The sequence below is a fragment of the Protopterus annectens genome, chromosome 5.part0, assembly GCF_019279795.1.
Source record: "Protopterus annectens isolate FY-2018-M chromosome 5.part0, PAN1.0, whole genome shotgun sequence".
Taxonomy (NCBI): domain Eukaryota; kingdom Metazoa; phylum Chordata; order Ceratodontiformes; family Protopteridae; genus Protopterus; species Protopterus annectens.
The window spans coordinates 1,407,363,583-1,407,386,328 of NC_056735.1; the positions used below are offsets into that span (position 1 = coordinate 1,407,363,583).

The following is a 22,746-nucleotide window of genomic DNA, read 5'->3' on the forward strand; positions in this document are numbered from 1 at the left end:
CCAATTCTTGGTTATATTCATTTGTTAGCCAGTAAGGATACCAGGCAAAAATGCCTTTCCAGAAGTGATGTGAGAGTGCTGGTAGTAAATTGGAGCCTTGCCTTTTGCCACCAGATAGTTGGTCAATGCTCAGAACATCAAACTTAAAAGATAGCCAAGTGCCCTGTCATGGCATCCAGACACAGAGAAGAGCAAGAAGGTGACAGCTGCATTTTCCTCACTTTCTCCCTCTTGGCTGAGTTTATGCAGTCTCAGAATTAGTGTGTATGTGTGTGAGCATACGCATAAGTTGGTCGTGTGAGAGTATTTCTGTTTTGACTGGCAACCTCCCAAGGTTTTAGCCGTATCAGGTTCAAATAATCATTGTAGACCCACAATCAGAAGCATAGTTGGTTCAATTAGTGCCTTGGGCAGTGCTATTAATAAAAAAAAAACATTTCAATGTAATAAGTTGCAAGTGATTGGCTTATTACAGTTAGAGCTGTGCACAGTCATAGCCCCCCCCCCCCCCAGCAATAAAAAAAAAAAGACATCCCTTTTACTGGCCAGATGTATGGCATACCCCACTCCCTCAGCCCCCAGCCATTCAGGTCTCAGTTCTGTGTCCTGCCCCCAACCCTCCTTTAACATATTTTATTAAAAAAAAAAAAGGGATTTCTTCTTTTAAACCATAGCATACAGTTACTACAGTTTATACCTGCCTCCATGGAGAACTTTAGTACCCATGTTTTAGTTTAAATTTTTTTTTTTTTTAAACTGTAGCAAACTGTTTGCTACAGTTTAGATCACACACGGGGCACTAGTGCTCAAGTTTAGCAACAAATGCAATACCAACTTGTAAAAGCTGGTATTGCATGAATGAGCAATTGGGATTGACTTTTCGCACCCCCAACACTTTGTGCCTCGGGCTGTTGCTGCTCTCGCCCTGCCCTAGCTACATTATTGCCAACATTAAAGACTGAGGGAAACAAGCTGTGTACTACATAATGAAGATCATTAGCAGGTTATTGTCTTAACTCTCTGATGTTCTTCGTGTTTCACTGTTGCAGTCATTACATTTGGGTAATCTGCTGGCAGGTTGCCCTCAGTCGGCCTGAATAACAAAGTCTTGGGTCCTGCGTCAGTTGCGGTCTCCTCTTCCATGACGTCAGGTCGTCAGGGGTATAAAACATGCAGCCGACGCTATTTTAATCAGTCTTTCTTGCCGCACGGTGCCCAAAGCAGAAGCAGTACGCAAGTGCCAGTCGGCCGACTCCTGAAATATTCGTTTTAGAGTTTCAGAACCGAAGTTTTCAAACTAAAGCTAAGTACCCCGTTGGGGAAACTTTTTTTGCTCCTTACTGACGTCAGTAAAAGTTAATAATTGCATTACTTGTGGAAAGCAAACACCTCATAAGGATTTTCATTTGTACTGTATTCCTTGCCTAGGCCCTGATCACAATGTGCCTTGCTGTTGGTTTTGTGCTAAATTTAACCAATGTACTATTAAGTGTTGGTATATTTTTGCTTCTAAATATTTTGGTTCAGGATTTAACTATCCTGAAATGTTGTCGGTTAGCAATCCGACTACCGGAGTTCACAAAAAACGCAAGGAAAAAGACAGAGACAGACCGTCGAGGTCCAAAACTAACAATGAAGCTTCTCCTAAGCCAGTCACCGGTTCGCCGGTACTCAGTGAGGCACTTTCGCAGCCCCTGATGCCTGCTACTTTTGAGTCGCAGGCCTCTACAGAGACCCATTTGGAGTCTGGTGTGCTGTGAGATTCTGCAAGTATTGAACCCACGGATGTCTCCCTTGGATGGGTCCGGAGCCGCTGAGCAGGCACCGGCTTCTGAGGGTGTTTTCAGGCCTCAACATTTGTATATTAAACTGATGCCATCATCAAAAACAAAGCCAAAATCTATTTTTATATCTAAAAAAATGACGCATGAGCCACGTGCTCAGGCCCTTATGCCTAAAAAACAAATGATCAAAATGGCTGAGGATTTAATTACCTTGATCAGGGGTTCCCAATCCACTCTGCTAAGAGGCCTAGGCAATGCACTGATTATGAATCTTCAGATCAGGTTTCCATTTCTTCTGATTCCTCTTCTGATCAGGAATTTTCTATTCCACCTTATGAAGACTCTGATGCAGAGGAATCGATCCCTTCTGCTTCTCCTCCTGAGGATTACTCTTTTGGTGAGACTTTGCATACTTTAAGGGAACATTTTCAGTGGGAGAGTCAGGACTTTTCAGAATCCAAAAATAGGCTTAAGGATTTTCTTCTACTTCCTCAGCATAGGCCTTTGGCAATACCTCCTGTATTAGACATTGTTGATGTTTTCTCAGAATCAAGCATGGCTCCTGATTCCCTGCCTCTGGCTCCTAGTAAGCCAGACAGATATTACAGGGTTCCTGACTCCCACAAATTTCTTTTCAAAAATCCTGCTGCTGACCATGAAACTATTTCTCAGGGTCCCAAGGGTGTTAAGGCTTCTACAGCCAAAAATCCTACCCCTTCTGATAGAGACTCCAGGGAGCTGGATAGATGGGGAAAGAAGGTTTATACATCTGCAACCTTGGCAATCAGGGCTTTAAACTGCCAGTTTCATATGCTTAAATATCAACAGCATGTTATGGGCTTAATGAAACAGAAAATGATATTGACTTCTGACTGTGTGGAAAATGAAGAGTTACAGGATTTATTGCATTCAGCAGACAAGGTTGGAAAGCATACTTTGCAATGTGGTTTTGATTCCTTGGAGGCCTGTTGCAGGGCCGCCGCCGTAACTGGATCTGTGATACGAAGGCATGCTTGGCTCAAGGAGCAAAATCCGCCTGATCATGTTAAAGCCAAATTATTGGATGCTCCTTCACAGCAGGACAGTCTGTTTGGTAATAAGGGAGAAGAGGTTTTAAAAAAGATGGAAGACAAAGCTAAATCTATGCAAACTGTAAAAGATTTCTTGCAAGTGCAGCCACCCAGGTTCAGTAGACATTGGCCTACTAAGAATTGGTCTTTTCCTGTGTCCAACAGAGCAGCTCAGGGCAAACCCAAATGCTCCAAATGCTCCAAAGGCTCCACGTTTCAATCACAAGGATCTTACAGGTCAAAGCAATGGGGTGCCTCCACCTCCAAATCAGGAGGTAACAAAGCACAACCCTACAGTAAACAGTCTCAATGACTTTCCTCTGCTATCTCCAAGCACTTATCTTTTTGACAGCCCCTTTGGGGGGAAAGCTAGCACTTCATGCTCAAAATTGGCATTTAATTACCCAGGATAAGTGGGTATTAAACATAGTATCCCAGGGGTACAGATTTCATTTCCACACGTTGCCAATTCCAAAAGGATGGCCAGATCTGCCACCAAATCAGTGGGCAGAGGCCACATGATAACATGGGACAAGTCATGTCCTTCATTGATATGGGGCTATTCAACCAGTGCCAGAAAAGGAAAAAGGACAAAGATTTTATTCAAGACTTTTCCTGGTACCCAGAAAAGACAAATCATGGCGTCCAATTCTGGACTTATCCATACTAAATACGTTCCTGGACATTTCAAAATTCAAAATGCTGACTTTACAACAACTACTGCCTATGCAAGAATGCCTGGTTGGTAACTCTAGACTTAAAAGAGGCATACCTGCATATCCCAGTAAGGGAATCTTGCAGAAGATACCTCCGCTTCAAAGCATGTTTTTTGCATTACCAATTCTCTGCACTGCCCTTTGGCTTATCTACTGCACCCAGGGTCTTTACAAAGTGCCTGGCACCAGTAATTGCATTTTGCAGACAAAGAAACATTCAAATTTGTCCATATCTGGACGATTGTCTCATTCAGGCAGAGGACAAGGACACTCTTCTTCAGCATCTGGCGTTTGTAAAAAGGCTTCTAGCATGCCTAGGCTACACCACAAACGAAAAGAAATCACAACTGGTACCCTCTCAAATAATTACATTCCTGGGTGCAAGCTTGAATACAACTGCCCAGATGGCTTACCTTACGCCAAACAAATTCAATTGACAACATACTTCAAACAAGTGGCAACAAAAACCAAGCTGTCTGCAAGACAAATTCTGCAGGCTTTGGGGTTCATGGCATCCTGCATTCTATTAATTCCATATGCAAGACTGCATATGAGGAAACTTCAATTGTACCTAAAAAGCTTATGAAGTCAACATTGTCACAGCCTAGAAACAATGATTCCTCTCATTCCCTGCCTGCAACAGGAGTTTCTTTGGTGGGCAGAGGCATGTCACCAAAACAAGGGACTGTCATTCATTCTGCCCCCTCCCACCCAAACCCTAACTACAGATGCATCAGACTATGCTTGGGGCGGGGGGGCCCATCTGGCAGGGAGATGCATTCAGGGCAAATGGAGCCCAAACCAAATGCATCTACATATCAACCAGAAAGAAATGCTAGCTGTACAGAATGCTTTGACAGCCTTAAAGGACTTTCTTCATCCAGGACAACTACTGATAGACGGACAACTCCACAGTTATGTGGTACATAAACAAGCAGGGGGGTACCCACTCCTACCCCCTTTGCAGACTAGCCATGGCCTTGTGGAACATAGCCTTGACTTACCAAATACATCTTCAAGCTCAGTTCCTGCCAGGAAAGCAAAATACTCTGGCAGACGACCTAAGCAGAAATCTTATGGACCCACACGAATGGAAACTGGATCCACAAATCTTCAGCATGTTAACACGAAAATGGGGGAGCCCAGACATAGATCTATTTGCCTCTCCCCAAAACTATCAGTTGGACAAATTCTGCACAAGAACTCATCACAAAAAAGCATGGAAAGTGGATGCTTTATCCTTCAGCTGGAAAAACCTATCAGTCTATGCCTTTTCCCCTCTGCCTCTACTCTCCAAGGTCTTACTAAAAGACATGAAAAAACAAAAATTATTCTAATTGCTCTAGACTGGCCACGCCAACACTGGTACCTGCTTCTAAGGAATATGTCACACCTTCCTCCGTGGTACTTGCCTCAAACACCTCACCTATTGTCTCAGCAGAACTATCACATTTTGCACACTCAGCTCCAAACTCTGAATCTTGCTGCATGGCTAATAAACTAATTTCACCAACCACATCTCTCAGTAAACCTGTGATGGATGTCATTTTGGAGGCCAGAAGGCCTAGTACTAGAAAATGTTATGCTGATAAATGGAAGAGATTCTGTGTTTGGAACCAAGCACAAGGAATAGACACAGCAAAGTCCAATATTCCTCAGATTATGCAATACTTAACTGAGATGCTTCACAAGGGCCTATCTTTTTCTTCAATAAAAATCCATGCCTCTGCCATCTCGGCTCATTACAACACAGAGCCTTCCCCTCTTTTCTCATCCCCTGCTAAAACAGTACCTCAGAGGGGCCAAAAATTTAAGCCCTCCCAGGAGAGCGCCAACTCCTGCATGGGACCTCAATTTTGTGCTGGAAAAACTCACCCTACCTCCTTTTGAACCAACTGCTACTGCAGATATAAAATTTCTTTCTTGGAAGACAGCCTTTCTTTTGGCAGTCACTTCAGCTAGAAGGGTTTCAGAACTACAGGCTCTCATGGCAGTGGAGCTTTCATTATCTTTTACTCGGACAGGGTGGCCCTCAGGACCAATCCTTCTTATGCCTAAGGTGGTATCTAGTGTAGCTCTTAACCAGAACATTAACCTGCCAACTTTTTTCCCAAATCCACAAAACAAGGAGGAGCGGATCCTGCATTCATTGGATGTACACAGACAACTAAGATTCTACTTAAACAGGACAAAATCTCTAAGAAAGTCTGAGCAACTACTGGTGGCATTTGCTGCAGGATCAGAGGGGAAGGCTATATCAAAGCAGACTATTTCTAAATGGATAAGCCAGTGTATTTGTTTCTGCTACTTGCACCATGGTAAACCTGTGCCCAAGGGGATCAGATCCCATTCCACCAGGGCTACTTCTGCTTCAGCAGCTTTTCTCAAAGGGGTTCCTACCAGAGACATTTTAGAAGCTGCTACTTTGGAGCTCAGTTCATACGTTCACAAAGCATTACCATTTACCTCTCTTTTCTAAGTCCAGGGCAGGCTTTGCCACTGCAGTCCTGCAGGGCCTTATAGCTGCTCCTAATGCTGTTTAATTCCATCTTCCCATCCATAGCTTTGGAATTCTACCCAAATGTAACGACTGAGTGAAACATGAAGAACATAGTACAGTTGTGTACAATTACCATAAATGTAGATGTTCGAGTGTATTCACTGTTGCAGTCCGGGTTACCCACCTGCCAACCCCCTTTTCTATATCTCTTCTTTCCTTCACTATGCTCAAAAGTCTTTGTGGTGTATTTGCTTTTAATTGAAGGTAAATTTTATGTGTTCTAAAGTGCATGTATATATTTATAGTTAGATATATATTTTTGCTCCCCATTTGGGGGACACCTGACATCTGGGGCAAGAAAAACTGATTATAATGGCATTGGCTGCATGTTTTATACCCCTGATGACCTGACGTCATGGAAGAGGAGACAGCAACCGATGCAGGACCCACGACTTTGTTATTCAGGCCGACTGAGGGCAACCTGCCAGCAGATTACCCAAATGTAATGACTACAACAGTAAATACACTCAAACATCTACATTTATGGTAAGTGTACACAACTGTACTTTGTAATGCCTATGTTATGAAATGACTCTATTTTTTTGTTTGTAAAAGATACTGGAACTCTCTCCGTTTCATTTTAGACATAATGATATAGAAATGTTACAGGTATTTACTGTTGTAGCAGGTAGCATCAATTAATATTGAAAGCAGCTCTTCCTGTACTACAACTAATTCAACTGCCTCCCATTTTTCTTTTGTCCACAGGTCTACCTTCTGATATTGAGTGTGACAACATTAAGTCTTTTACTTGCCCCTGTGTTATGGAAGGCTGCAATTATGAAGTGTGTTCCAAAACAAGAGAAGAGGCTAAATACCTGATGAAGAGAAAAAAAAAAAAAAACATAACTACTAAATTTGGCAGCATGTTTTTATCATTGTCATTGTTGGTAAAACACACACTCACTAAAACTGAGCTATCTGAAATTCCCTTTACACTTGCACTCCGACATTCTCTTAATACTGAGAAAATGCACTGCTACAAGATGGGACTACATACTGGATTTTTGCACAGTTTATGCAAATTATATAAATTGTTTATGTATGAGTACAATTAATGTGCTATGTCTTGCTCATCTTAAGAGGTTTTGATTTTGTTAATGTTTTCATGGTTCTTAGATATTAATATAACTGTCACCAAACTGCCTCCTTTTATTGTTCACCTAAATGTGCCTTTCTTGTATGGTGTTGACAGGCCAGAGCAAGGTGACACCTAGTTCATCGTTTCCATTGTTTTCTAAAACTAGAGCTGAAGTGTTCTGGTTAACATGTTGGGACACACCAAAAAATGTAGTGCAATATTGGTTTAGTTTACAAAGAACTTGCACCACATGTTTCAGAATGTCTTTCCTCAGAACAAAACAGAGAACTACCCTTGCATGTCCTTTGCTACTGCCATTATCCCACACCTCCACCCACAATGAGTAAGTGTGAAGAGGCTGCAGTTTCAACAGTATTTGTCTACAGTTAATGAAGATTCTGACTTGTTAAGTATCACATCTGGATCATTTTTCTATGTTTTTAACTATACAATATTCCATACGTCAGTTTGTGGTTTCACACACACCATTTTTTACAGTATATGCCCCAGTATGAAATACAGCATCTGATGCTGATAGCATTAGTCTTTAACAGTAAGGTACCAGATGCCTGGTATTCAAAAATGTTAAAGTAGAACTGCAAAATCTATGTGACAGGTAGTTTCAGCTTCATAAGGTAGAGTCTGAGGTATAGGTTTTGTAGTAAATTAGGGACTATGTTGGGTAACCCTTTTGATGTGTGACTTCTTGTTTTTTAGCATAATACTATTATAAGTAGAGGAAAGGAGAACATTTTGTGACCAAGATGATCAAGGTCTGATTGGGGGGGGGGGTAACAGGGGTGAGGCCCACTCACCTCTGACTGGAGGACGGTATAGGGATGTCATGTAGGGGAGGAGTGCAAATGCTGTGTCACCATTGTATCCTGGAAAGCACAGTAGAGTTCACACAAAGTCAGGAAAGGGCAAGGCCATACTGGGCATGCTACTAGGTAGGCAAAGCATTGTTTCATAGTGTCCAACTACATTGAGGGTGGGGTGCCCAGCTAGGCACCATGGGGGTGTGAATGGAACCAGCACGAGGGGTGTAGAGCTTAGTCTGTCCGTATGCAGTATGAAAAGAAGGAACAATAGCAAAAAACAGCAAAAAGACAAAAAAAAAAGGGGGGGGGATGAAGAGGACTATCACTATTAACAATATTTGAGAGGTTCCATATTGCCACCATTCCCAGAATCCAGGGTCCAAGCTTTTTGTGTCTCACTAATAACATTTTCACAATTTTCTCTCTCTATTTTACTATTGCGTGAGCAGTTTCATGCTAAGCTGGTGGGTGTTTCATTTGCCAAGTACTACTGGTAGATTCCATAGTTTCAAAACTATTTTTTTGGCTTGTCATTTCTTTTTCTTCCTTAAATATTCTGTATCAGAGGACCTTGAAAGCAGCTGTTCAGTTTTACTCTTTTTGTTAATTATGAAAGTATCAAGAACAGTTACATTGTTTACAAAACAACACTAACTGACATGTTTGAGATTACATACGTGTGCTAAGTACTGTAACTACAACTTCATTGTGCCATACTTTTTTTTTATTATTAAACTTGTAATACAAATTTTGCAGTGAAACGAAGAAACAAGTTCTCATTTAATTGCTACTAGCATCTCCTTATTAGTTGTTGAATGTTTACATTGTTTGTTGTACATATTACTGGACCAAGAAACTGTTTTAATTTAATATCAAAATAGAAAACAAGATGAACTTTGATATAACTGGGTATGTACATGTATCTTAATGAAGTATTGAGGTTTAGCTGGATTTAGTTGATTTACTTGGGATAAATTTTGATTGACTGTGTATATTTCTGGGAGTGCAGTACTAAGTGTAGAAAATTAGTAATGTGCATTTGCTTCAGTACTACCCATACATACTGCTGGCTACAATACATTTTTTTTCTGTGGTTGAGCAAGACAGCAAAATAGTCAACATTTCTTATGTTTATTATTTGTTGGTAAATTATCCTAGCCTGCATTATAAATGGAGTAACTTGGGAAGGATCCAAATGGTTGTTAAATTAGTCACTGCAGTGAACATAGTATATATAACTTGCTTCTAGGAAATAGGTTGGCTACTGTGTTTATCTTCTGTGGAGCATTAAATAAAGTAAATTAATGACATTATATAAATTATGCTTGTAGAACTCCTCAGGGTATTTTATCGTCATAATTAATCACGTGAATTAGTCTGTACCTGTTGTATGTACACATGCACCTTTTATGAAACGTCATAGAAATTTGCATTCATATTGCACTTTTGAAAAAAAAAGTTCTGGGATAAATAAAGCAGGTTACTGGTAAACTAATGATTTTGATTGTGTAATGCTTTGTAAAACTTTAAATTAGTTTACTTCAGTATTTTTTTTTAATTTGTTAGTGTGACAGGGCAGCAATCAAGGCTCAATCCCCATCACTGGTTACTAATACAAATGGTAGTGTCCGACCAAAGCAGTAAGGCTTTCAGGAGTGGCCACAGTGCCACTAAAACAAGCATAAGTACTCTCAAGATGTTAAAAGTATTCTCTAAAGGACCACCCACAATGAAAGGTATTAAAATATTTAATGATAAATACAAAAACAGAAAACAGCACAATACTGAAAACAATGAACAACATAGTTTCAGCCTCAGAAATATAAAAATAATACAGTTGGATAGTTTCTCACAGATGCATAAAACAATACTGAAGTATTCTCACTAAATGTCCCTGATTAAAAAAATACTGTTCTCTGATTACTTACTAAAGCAAGGCAAGCTGATGTGTGCCGAGTGTCTTTCCACAACAAAAGCCAGCTGATGTCTGTCTTTGTGTGGATGTGTGAGTTACATATTCTGTTATAAATCTTTCTTGTCAGGTTCCAAAGTGCTGCTGCAAGAGTTCGAATGAAACCAGATGCTTGCTAGAGGATGACATCACCTCTGGTCACCTGACTCTGGTACAATATACACACACAGAGCTTTGATAAGATCTGTGGCATAATCTGAAAGCTATAACACAATTTCAGACTTTCCACCCTTCCAGGGTTCTGTGATAAACATACACATTTGATCAGTTACAACAGTACAACCTAATATACATGCATACATTCTTTCTGTCCAGCAGGACTTACTGTTGATGTATTTTTAACAAAAGTAACTTTAGAAGTATATTTTTAACTCAAACATCTGTACAAATCAGTGTGATAGTCAAATACCATAAAATTCTTTACAAAACTCCAGCTAGTTATGCTGGCATATGTACACATGTACTGCCCTACTCTTCCTGCCACAGATGGCACTACCTCATAACATCACTTCTCTCCCTCCCATTGAAAATTCAAGCTAATTTTTCAAGTGACCCTGGAAAAGTGTTGCTCGAGAGAGTGGGCCTGTCTGGGAACACACTAACCTGTACGCTGTTTTAAGAAGGTCTGTAGTAGAAGATCGAAACTCCAAAAGAGCAAATGCTCTTTAATCAAACTCAAATTCCCAAAACCACACAATATTGAATGTACGGAACAGAGATTTTATTTCCCCAAGGAAAAAAAATCACTGCCCCCCCCCCCACACACACACACACACCTCCCTACTTATATATACTAACTCCAAGATCGCACCACAGTGGAGGAAATGGCAAAGAACCAACAATGGGCCAGCAGTTTTTTTTCCCTGGGAAAAAAAATTGCTGTTGCTGTACCGTAACTTCGATATTGTGTGGTTTCAGGTATTAGCGTTTGATTAAACAGCATTCGCACTTTTGGAATTTCGATCTTCTAATATAGATCTGTCTTGACAGCCCATCTGCATCAGCATTGCTGTCCCCACTACGGTGCTGCACTGTCATGTCATAAGCCTGCAACCCTAGGCTCCACCTTAATAACTTGGCATTTTGCTGGGTGGCATGATGTAGCCATGTTAAGGGATCGTGGCCTGTAAACACAGTAAATTTCTTTTATTACAGATAGGGCTGAAATTTCTGCAGTGCCCATACTATGGCTAGACATTCTTTTTGTACACCTGAATGTCATTCCTCCCTGGGTTGGAGTATATGGCTGAGATATACAACTGGGTGCTCTCCTCCCTCTGAGGAAATATGTCTCAGTACAGTCCCCACCCCATGGTTTGAAGCATCCACCTGCACAACAAATTCTTTGTTGTAATCTGGACTGACTAACACAGTTGGCCCTCCCAAAGCCCCTTTTAGCTTTTGGAATGTCTGCTCGCAGGCTGAGGTCCACACTACCCTATCTGACCTATTTTTCCTTGTCAGGTCTGTGAGGGGGGGGCAGCAATTGTAGTATAATTGTGAACAAACTTTCTGTAGTACTCCACTGTCCCCAAGAATGCCCTCATTTGCCTTTTGGTAACAGGAGCAGGCCACACCTGAAGAGCTTCCACTTTGGCAGGCTCTGGCCTGATTTTACCACTCCCCACTCCTGTGCCCCAAGTAGGAGACCTCTGCCATACCCACCTGACACTTACTGGGCGTAATGGTCAACCCTGCAGTTTGCAGTCTATCTAGGACCTCCATGAAATGCTGATGGTGTACTGACCAGGAATGTCTGTAGGTAGCAATATCATCCAGGTAAGCAAGGGCTCAGTCTCCTGCTAGGATACAATCTTCTAGCCTCTGGAAGGTTGCTGGGGCATTTTTATCCTAAAGGGCATCTTTGTGAACTTTTGTAATCCGAAAGGAGTCACAAAGGCTGACCTCTCTCTAGCGGTGAGAATTAAGGGCACCTCCCAGTAGCCCTTGGTCAGATCAAAAGTGGTCAGATTACTTAGCCACACACAGCTGCTCTAAGGCTTCATCTGTTGTAGGCATGGGTTATGCATCCAACTTTGTGTGACTGTTAAGTTTTTAGTCCATACAGAACCAGGTGCTGCCATCCGTCTTTGGTACCAGCACCACTGGAGAGGCCCAGGGACTGCTGGACTCCTGAATTACCCCCAGTTCCAATTTCCTATATCTCCTCCCTCAGAGTCTGTCTGACTCGCTCTAGTACCCTGGAAGGGGCCTGCTCAATAGGCCTTTGGAGTCCTGTATCCACATGTTGCTGGTGCACCCAGGTTTCCCATTGAACATACCCCCCAGACTCCTGCAACACTGCTCAGTTTTCTCGAACCTGGCTAGGAGACAACTGTTGGGACATTGCTGCCCCTTCCACTGAAGTGTCCATCCAAGCCTCACTGATGACATCAGTCACCAGATCCCCCTCAGGCTACTCCTTTCACCCACTGCAGATACTCAGCACAAGGGCCTCCCTATCATGATAAGGTTTCATCATGTTAACATGGTACAATTTGTGCCCTTGCCTCCTGCCTAGCAGGTTTGCCATGTAATTAATATCACTGACCTTCCTTACTACTTTGAAGGGTTCCTCTCAAGCTGCCTGCAGCTTATTGGGGTCTGTATCACATAGTCGAAGTTACGTAACTTCGAACACCTAATGGTCGAACCATTATGTTCGTAGTTACATAACTTCGACTACCTAAAAAAACCAAAATAAACTGTTGTAAGCAGGGGGACAACCCCCCACCCCCTACTTAAATATACCAACTTCAAAATCGCACCACATTTAAGTGAATGGAAACCTCTGCCTATGGAGATTTCCATTCACACGCTCAAACATTTACAAATTCAAACAGATGGTCTCGACCATATGTGGTTCGAACTTGTGAAAGTTCGATGACATGATAGGAACCTGCTTATTGTGCCTGACAGGAATAAGCACCATAACCTGCTGTCCCACAGCATACTCTCAAGCTTGAGCATTCCTGTCACACCAGACCTTTTTCTGCAGCTGGGCTCCTGCCAGGTTCTCCTGGGTCAAGTCCATGAGCTCCCTAAGCCTTGGCCTGAAGTTTAGGACGTATGCCACAACAGACTCCTTGTGGTATTCACACTCACCCTCCCACTCATGAATCAGATCTAAAGGTCCCCTCACCCTATGCCCAGACAGCAAGTCAAAGGGTGAAAATCTTGTGGATTCCTGGGGTACCTCTCTGTATGCAAACAGCAGATGGGGTAAATATTTGTCCCACTCTCTTAAAATGGTCTGTAAATGCTCATAGACCTTTAGTATAGAGTTTAACCTCTCCACAAGATCATTACTCAAAGGGGTGGCTTTTAGGTGCTTTACCCCACAGTACTTCCACAGACAGGCCAGCAGGCCTGGCATAAAATTAGCACCTCTGCCAGTCAGTATTTCAGGAAACCTACCCTGCTGAAAATCTCTAACACAGCATTTGCCATCTTCTCTGCCTCAATAGAGGACTGAGCCACCGCTTCAGGGTATCTAGTAGCATTATCTACTACCACCAGGATATACTTCTTCCCTGTGGAACTTGGGGTACTCAGAGGCCCCACAATATCCATGGTTACCCTCTAAAATGGCTGCTCAGTCACAGGCAAAGGCATCAAAGGAGCCTTGACCTTGTCTCCTGCCTTGCCTACCTTTTGGCACTGCTACCTGTTTCATCCCTTGCAATCCCAGGCCAGTAAAAGTTCTGCATAATACATCTCTTGGTACACTTTATGGCCATATGACCTGCAAAAGGAATGTCATGGGCTATGGCTAGAAGTGTGAGATGGTAGGCTCTGGGCACTACCAACTGCTGTATTAACTCACCCTCTAGTCCTCCCTCAGAAATCCATGCTCTATACAGTAACCCTTTGTTCCAGTATACAGCCTTCCCTTTTCCTTGAGAATCAGGTGCCTCCTTAGCTACCTCCCTCAAGCCTAATAATGTAGGGTCCGAAAGCTGAGCCTGTCTCAGTACTACCTTTGTGACCCTTCCCATCTCTCTTTCCACCAGAAACCCGGTCTCTTCTAACAGCAGTGCTTCACTGTCAGCCTGGGTACTACCACTCACCTTTGCCCTTGCAGTCACCCTGTCCACGGGAACATCAGTACCTACCAGCTTCTGTAGCTCACTTTCAGGCCGACTGCTACAGGGTAGCTCCCTCCCTGAAATAGCCTCCTCACCAGCCCCAACTTCAGGTGTGGGGTCTATCTGGGTCTGTCTGGGTCTTCCACAGGCTACCTGATCCACATGCCTATCTCCAAGCTTGACTGCATGTAACTGCATGCACACATGGTACTGCATTATCAAAATAATTCCCTGTCAAGACATCTGCAGGGATGCCCTCAAACACGCCTACATGTTTGCTTCCTTCTCCACCCTCCCATTCAAGGCGAGCCCTAGCCAAAGGTATTTGGAATGGGGTCCTTCCTAACGCTCTGACTGGTGTGGACTGCCCAAGCAAGTACTGCTCCTCTTCACCCACTGCAGGCTTCACAATGGTTATGTCAGAGGCTGTCTCTCTCTTAGCAGTGGCCTGTCTTCTATCGACTAAGACAGGATACAGACGTCAGTGATAATTTGGTACTCCTGCTGTCTCCAGACAACTTATCACTGGCATGCTGTTATTCCCACTTGCTGGCTGCTTCACCTTTTCTTCCCCACCTTGGCTCAGTGGACATTTGCATGTTACATGGTCCCTCTGTTTACATTTAAAACATCTATCCCTTGATCCTGGCCATGTACCTGAACTAGTGCTTCCCCTGTTATTGGTGGACTCTATTGGGGTGGTTTAGGCTGCCCACCATGCGTTCCTTTATACCCATGTGCAGCACTGGGTATCCCCTTCGTGTGTAGTGGTGCACTGCTTGCTAAGTAGATATCCCCTTTTCTCCCCAGATCATCTGCAGAATTAATTTCCGGTCTGCCAACTAGATTCTCATGTCCTCAAAGTGCAAAGGGCTTGTTCCCTTACCAAAAGGTCTGCCAGCCTTTCAGAAGTGGTGACCTGACACCGACTGACCCATCTATGAAAATACGTGCTTAACTCAGCAATATAATCAGATACACTTTCACCTGCCTTGCATCTGTGCTCATGAAACTTTTTTCTGTAAGATTTAGGTGTTTACTTAAAGTAAAACAATGTTTACTGGAATGTTTTATCATAGTTTAACAATTAGTACCAGACAATTTAGAAACAGCAGCTCTGATGTTGTCAATTTTCATTCTTTCCTCAACTGATGGGTTTGGATCTGTGGTGTCAGATCTGAATCGGTTGCTGTAAAACCTTGTGGCAACCCAGAACTTTCAAACTTCTCTCTTAGCCACAGTGTATCCTCTCTATTACCTCAGATCTTGTTTGCTGCCATTAGGTGAAAGACATTTGACAGTCAAGCTACTTGGGATAGATAAGTACTTCTATTTCCTTCCTCTAGGATGATCTTTTTTTAATTTTTCTTTTTATTGTACTAGCGTACATTAGATACTACCATTAGTACCTCTTTCTCCTTTTTTCTCCCTACCCTTCTACATTTAGCCTTAAGTCTTTTAATTGCCTTTTGTTGGTGGTGCTACAGTTTCTTCTGCGTTCTAGTTCTTATAGCCATTTGTTCTCAGCTAACATGGCTGAAAAAGAAAAATCACCTGCGGATTTTAAGAAGTGTGGGAAGAGCGGACAAAAGATTCCCTTCTCTGACTCGCATACCCTTTGTGTCTACTGTATTGGTCCCCTCCGTCTGCGATATGTCATGCCGTCAACCCCCGAGCATTAGTGGAACACAAGAACAAATTAATCTTGAAGGGGCCTTTACTGTCTTGTTTTGATGATGCCATCTCTGGAGAGACATCCAAGAAGTTGTCTCACTCATCTCTGAGCTCTTCTTCTGTTTCCCTTAAGACCTAGGTACAAACTTCAAAAAGGTCTTCTTTGGATCCAACAGTTTTCTTGGATCCATCCAAGAAATAGAAAATTAAAATATCTTATCCAACCCCCTTGGTCAAACAAAAGAAAAAAGTCTGTCTTTGGATGGGACTGTTTCTTTGTATCTGAAGTCTCCGAAAACTCAAGGATTCATCAGATCCAGAGACACTGGATTCTCCAAGACTACTGCACATACTTCCTAGGACAGGGTACTCCCCAGCTGTGGACCCTGTCCCATTGAGAATGCCTTCTCTTTTTCTTTAAAGACCAGATTCTCCTTCCAGGCAGTCCTCATGCTCTTCTAGGACCCTCTGTGTAAAACATTAGGAGAGGGTAGTGTGAGACAGATACTTTCAGCGCACAGCCACCTAATTGTTGCTTCTGATCCTACTCCTTCGGGTCAGGAAGCCCATATATCCAAGACACCACATCTAACTCTTCCTCCTTTGACTCCCTTTGTGGTATTGGAGCCCTTGAATCTGAGTTGTCCAGAGTTGTCCAGGCCCATCTCTGAAGCCAAAGATTGCTGCAAAGCTTGCTCTGAGCTCCTCTGTTATATCTGATGTGGAGAGCTGTCAGAGTTGATTCTACCCTGTCAGATCTGAGGTGTTTCACTCGACTTCGAGAGATTTAGAGCTGTCTCTACACCTCAGAGTGTCGGCAAGTGTTAGTTCAGCTCCGACTTCTGCCTCAGGGCGGCTTTCCTCTGAACAGGGAAGAACCAAGGATCAGAAAAGCCCTCCTTTCAGACCTGGGTTACTATCCCTTTCTGGGAAGATCAGCCTTTAGGACTTTGGAGAGAGCCCTGTCAGCTACTGTGACTCAGAAAGGTCCTATTCCCTCAGGTCCCGCATCTTCCCCTGGTCTGTGTCAGGGGTCTCAGCTAACTCTCCCACAAGGACAGCCAGTACTAGAACCTCAGGACACCCAATTGGCTAGTTCTACCTCTTCTAATACCTCCCTAGATTTTCCCACTGAGGAGGTCCATCGGAAGAGGACATGTAAGTGAAAGCATCTGGATTCTTCTGAATCTGTCACCGAAGACACAGATTTTGAAGAGGGCAAAGGGTCACCACAATCACCTCCTGCAGATGTCTCATTTGGAGACATCCTTGAAATCCTAAAACAGAAAGGTGGCTGGAAGCCCAGCAAGCCTTCAGAGGAATCTGTGTTCCTGGTGGTGTTTGGTACCACCCCATCTATTTCTTGGGTGATTCTGCCTGCCTACAAGCTCCTCAGATTGGTCTTACCTTGGGCATGGAAGGAACCTGACACCATTGAGCCTATACCAAGGAAGCCTGATAAAATTATGACCGCTCCTGAAGAAAAACAGTTCCAGTCCAAGGCCCCCACCCCCTGTTGATGCCATGGTATTAGTGGAGCCCACCAGAAAGGAACTAGCTGACAACGTTTCTTCTGCTTTTTCCCCCAACAAGGAGTCGTGGGTGATGGACAGGTTTGGAAAACGTGTCTACACTTTAGGGGCCTTTGCCTTGGGGTCCCTGGACTATCTGGCACATTTCACCAGACTACAAAGGGAACTGATAAAGGAACTTTTGGATACCCTTGCAGGTGTCTGAGCAGGTGAAGGATTCCATTACCTCACAGCTGGTGGCCCTATAATTGATATCAAATGCATCCATGAGGCTTATTTCCAGTGTGGCAGTAGGAACCTCCAAGGCAGTGGGTTCAGGCATAGCCATCAGGAAACATACCTGGATGCACTTGTGTGAATTTGCAGAGCCTTTTAAGTCTACATTTGTCAATGCTCCTTTTGACAGCACATCTCTCTTTGGACACAGAGTGAAAGACATGTTGTCCAGATGTGAGAAGGATGGAAAGACCCTTTCTGCTGTGGGTATGCGTTTTTCCACACACCCCCAAAGATCCTTCTTGAGGAATCATTGAGGGGGTGGAACGATGTGGTTCAAAAAATCACAAGGATCTTTCCAGGACACACATGGAAGGTCTTCCCTCAGAGGCAGAGGGAGAAACTCAAGTGATGGACGCTGCCCTCGCTGCAGAAGAGGCCCGCAACACCAAGGGTCTAGAGAACCATTCTTTAGCAAACCCTTCCTGTGCTCCTGAATGGAAGCCCAGTTGTCCCCCTCTGGAGGCAATCAGTGGTCTTTTGTCCCTGCACCAAACAGCCTTGGCTAGAGATAAATGATACTTGGGTGCATAGGATCATATCCAGAGGCTATATAATTCCATTTTCCCTCCCGCCTCCATTTTCCAGAAAAATCCCCAATGTTCACCCAATCAGAGGGATCAAGCAGCCAGTCAAATACAAAAGCTGCTAATCAAAAGAGTCATCCAAAAGATTCACCCAGAACATAAAGGATCCGGAACTTACTCAAAATACTTTTTAATGCCAAAGAAAACAGGGGAATGGAGACCAATTCTCAGCAGCCTAAACTGATTTGTTCGAAATGCAAAATTCCAGAAGGTCACGGTTTAGTCCATTCTTCCATTTTTGGAAAAGGACAACTGGATGTGCTCAATAGATCTCCAGGATGCATACTATCATACAAAAATAAATAGCTGATATAGGAGATTCTTACGCTTCTAGCTAGGAGCCAATCACTATCAGTTCAGAACATTGACCTTTGGTCTCACCACAGCCCAAGGGTGTTCACCAAATGTATGGTAGTGGTAACAGCTCACTTGAGACTGCAAGGATTCCGTGCATTTCCATAGCTAGATGACTGCCTCATTACCTCTCTTACCAGGTATCATCTCATCATGGCAAGAGAAGAAGTCATTCACACTTGCACAGGGTTAGGAATAACCATACATTTTGAGACGTCAAATCTAGAGCCTACTCAAATTCTAGAATTTATTGGCGCACTACTCGACACAAGATCAACAGTAACCTCCCTTCCCCTTCCTAAAGTTCAAACTTTTAACTTCACAAGTCAATAAGATATTTTGCAGTACCACTATATCAACTAGTTCTGCAAGCTCTCCGATCAATGGCAGCAGCAATGACCCTTGTTCTGCTAACCAGGTTTCACATGAAGATTCTCCAGTGGATGTTGGCATCTCAATGGTCGATTTTTCAATTGCCTTTGTCCACTCCAATAAGAATTACCAATTTGAGCAAGAAGACTCTGATGTGGTTGAGCCAGTTGGAACAATTGCTAACGGGGTCATCCATTTGTCCCCTCAGAGCCCAAGGCCATAGTGACCACGGACACTTCCTAGCTAGGGTGGGGCGGCATTACCTGGAAAAAACAGTCCAAGGCATGTGGTCCTCTGAAAAGGCCAATTTGCATATCAATGTACTGGAGTTGAGAGCATTGCTTTTAGCATTGCAAGCTTTTCAGATTGCTCTCCTGTCAGGAATGATTGCAATACAAACAAACAATATGTCATTGGTTTGGTACTTAAACAAACAAGGAGGAACTAGATCATACCCTCTGTGCTGAGAATCACTAAGGATGTGGCAATGGGTAATATCTTCCAACCGCTTTCTCTTAGTAATGCATATTCTGGGGGAAGTCCCACGTGCTAGTAGACAAGCTGAGCAGGTGCATACTGTTACCTCACAAATGGTCCCTCAGCCAGAAAGTTTGGGAACAAATATTCCACAAGTGGGGCCAACTTTGCTACGATCTCTTTGCATCTCCCCTAAACAACAAGTACAGCAGATATTTTCCCTTAATTCCCCACAGGGGGATCACTGAGGGATGCCCTTCTCCACGATTGGCCCTCCTGGATTATTTTACGTATATCCAGTTCCCCTAATTCCAAAGTTCCTTCAGAGAGCTTCCAGGTTAAAGACCAAGGTCATTCTCACTGCCCCTTTTTGGCCTCGACAGATTTGGTTTCCCTTGCTATGGCTTCACTTAGTTCACCAACCTTGGATTCTGGACCCAGCTCCAGACCTCCCGTCTGACCCGATGGGCACGACAAATCCTGACCTTCTGAACCTCAAGCTGACAGCTTGGTTTCTCCAATTCCAGTAATAGCCAGACAGTCAATGCTGTTTTCCCCATTCATCACATCTTATTGTCTTCCCTTAAGCCATCCACTAGGAAACTTTAGTAAGTGAAAAAGACTTATACACAGAGCTATTCAAAACCATGTGTAGTCCCTTTCTTGGACCAAATTAGTTATGTGCTATAGTTCTTGATACTGCTTTTCAACCAAGGGGCCAGTTCTAAAACAATGAAAGTCCATTTGGCAGCAATTTCTAATTTCCACATTGGGTTTGATGGCCGTTCATTAGCCTCTCAAACTATGAAAAGCTTTTTTGCATACCACAGTTCTTTTTAAACCCCTTTGTAAAGATCCCACATCACTGTGGGATCTCAGTCTGGTACGGCAGTCCTTGATTCTTCCACCCTTTGAGTTTGCCAATGATTGTGACCTTAAATTTTTGTCTTTAAGACCTTGTTTTCAGTTGCCATCACTTCCGCCAGATGAATTTTGGAAATTCAGGCATTGTCAGTGAAACCTCTGTATCTCATTTTCCATAAGGACAATCTCCTTACAAACCAATGTATCCTTTTTGCACTAGGTAGTATCACATGTCAATATCAATCAATGTATTAATTTACCACTCTTCTTTCCAATCTATTCCAACAAAGGAGAATACTTGTTACATTTGCTATATGTGCATAGACAATTACATTTCTATCTTCATAGCACAAAAGATATAAAAAAAATGATCAGTTTGTATCCTTTGCTGACGTGAAATTGGGCGCACCTGTATCTAAAGTCACCTTAGCTAAATGGCTTACTGACTGTATTTATTTATTTACAAGTCAGGTAAGACTTTGCCATACAAAGTACGGGCTCATTCAACAAAAGCTGTAGTTGCCTCAGTTTTCCACTCAGGAACTTTCCTGGATATTTGTTCAGCATGCACTTGGGCTGAAGCCTTTATCTCTCATTATAAGCTGGATCTGGTGTCCAGAGGTAGGGCATCTTTTGGCTCAATGGTGCTCAGAAATCTCCTTCCTTGAATCCACTCAGGGTTCTAAGTAGCTGGGGACTCTGACCCATCAGTTGAGAACAGAATGAAAATTAACAGCATCTGATAAAGAAATTATTTATTACCATAATGTTCCATCTGCATTTTCTATTTTCGTTCCTCCTTGACTCCTCTCCCACCATCCCCCAACCTTTTTTTTAGGTTTATTCTAGAAGAGTGAGCAGATATAACAATTTTGTTATATCTTTTAAATATTACCAGCTGTAGATGTGGCACTGCCTCTCTTTCTCTCTCTGATTTATATGCATATACTTATAAATTTATGAGTATATCTTTATAGCTTGTAAACAAGATCTGAGGTAATGAGGAGAATGCATTGTGGGTAAGGGAGAAGCTCGGGAGTTCTGGGTTGCCACAAGCTTTTACAGCGGCCGAGTCAGATTCGATGACTTGGATCCAGAACCCATCAGTCAAGGAGGAATTAAAATAAACAGTACAGATGGAACATTGTGGTACTTTCTTTTACAGCTTTACATTGGAGTGAGGAGGTCAGGAATCATACCCAGAGCCATTGGGCAACATTATACTATTTACATACTCTTTTAAATATATGACTAAAACTATTAAAATTATCACAGTCTGTAAACTGAGAAAGAAATTTACTGACCTTTATTGCTTCTGGGGTTCAGTTATTCCCTTCCTCATTACTTCCATGACTATGATGAAGAGTCAGCATCTCCCTCTCACATTGATGGTTTCTCATTTTCTTTGTCCTCCAAATGCACATTCTGTCTTCTGATTTTAATTCCATCTGCTTCTCCAGTCGTTTAGCCTCCAGTTCAAGTCTAACTCCAGACAGATTTTTAAGTTTGAGGAAAAGGTGAACTGTTCTGTTTCTGAACACTGCACATCCCATCACCAGACTGGTTGTCTTCCAGGTTGCTGGTCCATACTGTAGCTGTGACCCAAGGCTGAAATAATTTACTCTTTAGTCAGGTTGGCATGCACCAGTCCTTTGGCTTCGCTCACCTTGGCCAACTGGTTGTCATCTTACTATAATCCTCTGCTGACACCCTTGCTTGATTTTCCTGACTAAGCTAAACTAACAAAAGTAAATAAAACTGTTGTGAAAATGAAATTCTGTACATTTACCTTGTGGCTGTTGAGAGTACACACACCTTCAGTGACAAATGCCCACCGGCTACTTAAGTTCAATTAATATCCCACCCAACTGCCACCAATATGTGGCTGGCCCCTACTCCGGGACAGCAATCAAGGAGACTCCATCCTCACCACTTGACGTCAGTGAGGGACAGTCACTAAGAGCAAAGATGGATTCACATAGTATTTTCAGATGCAGCTGCCTGCACCAAGCACAATTTCCCTTAAGAGTACACCAGGAGCATGCTCCAGACCTGGGGTTGCACTCTTTCTCTCTCTCTCCAGGCCCACACAAAACTACACACTGACCACTTTGGAGCTCTGTGTCCCAGTTCCCAGTAGCTAGCGCACACACACACACACACCTGGGAAAAGCTAGCACAGATTTACTAGCTGTGCCCCTTTCTCCCCAGACTCTGAGGTAATCATGCTCCCACCAGTCAGCTACCCTAAGGCTCTTACAAAGGGTACTCAATATTTTTTTTATTATTTATTTTACATGTGTGTATTTATTTATTTTACATTTGTTGACCAGGTTAGTCCAACTGAGCTGATAGCCTTTTTTCAGCGGAGACCCAGGGAGAAAAACTCCACAGATTTAAAATGACATTCTACAAATAAAATTAATTGTATAAGTAAAAATGACAAACAATATAAAAGAAAAACATTGACATTTTTAAGTAGGAAACAGTAAAAGCATAGGGACTATTTACAGAGTTC

General features: G+C 42.8%; 1 protein-coding gene across 3 annotated transcripts in view; it reads left to right on the forward strand.

Moving 5' to 3' along the window:
- TMCO3 (transmembrane and coiled-coil domains 3) overlaps positions 1-9,527 on the forward strand; it is an 876,118-nt gene extending 866,591 nt beyond the window's left edge. For 2 of the 3 annotated variants that reach the window (XM_044071216.1, XM_044071215.1), the window contains exon 13: positions 6,839-9,527. In XM_044071216.1, coding sequence (XP_043927151.1) covers positions 6,839-6,952 — 114 coding nt within the window. In that variant the 3' untranslated portion in view covers positions 6,953-9,527. The remainder of the gene's footprint in view (positions 1-6,838) is intronic. The other variant, XR_006364786.1, reaches the window with a different exon arrangement.
- Positions 9,528-22,746: the final 13,219 nt, after the last annotated feature.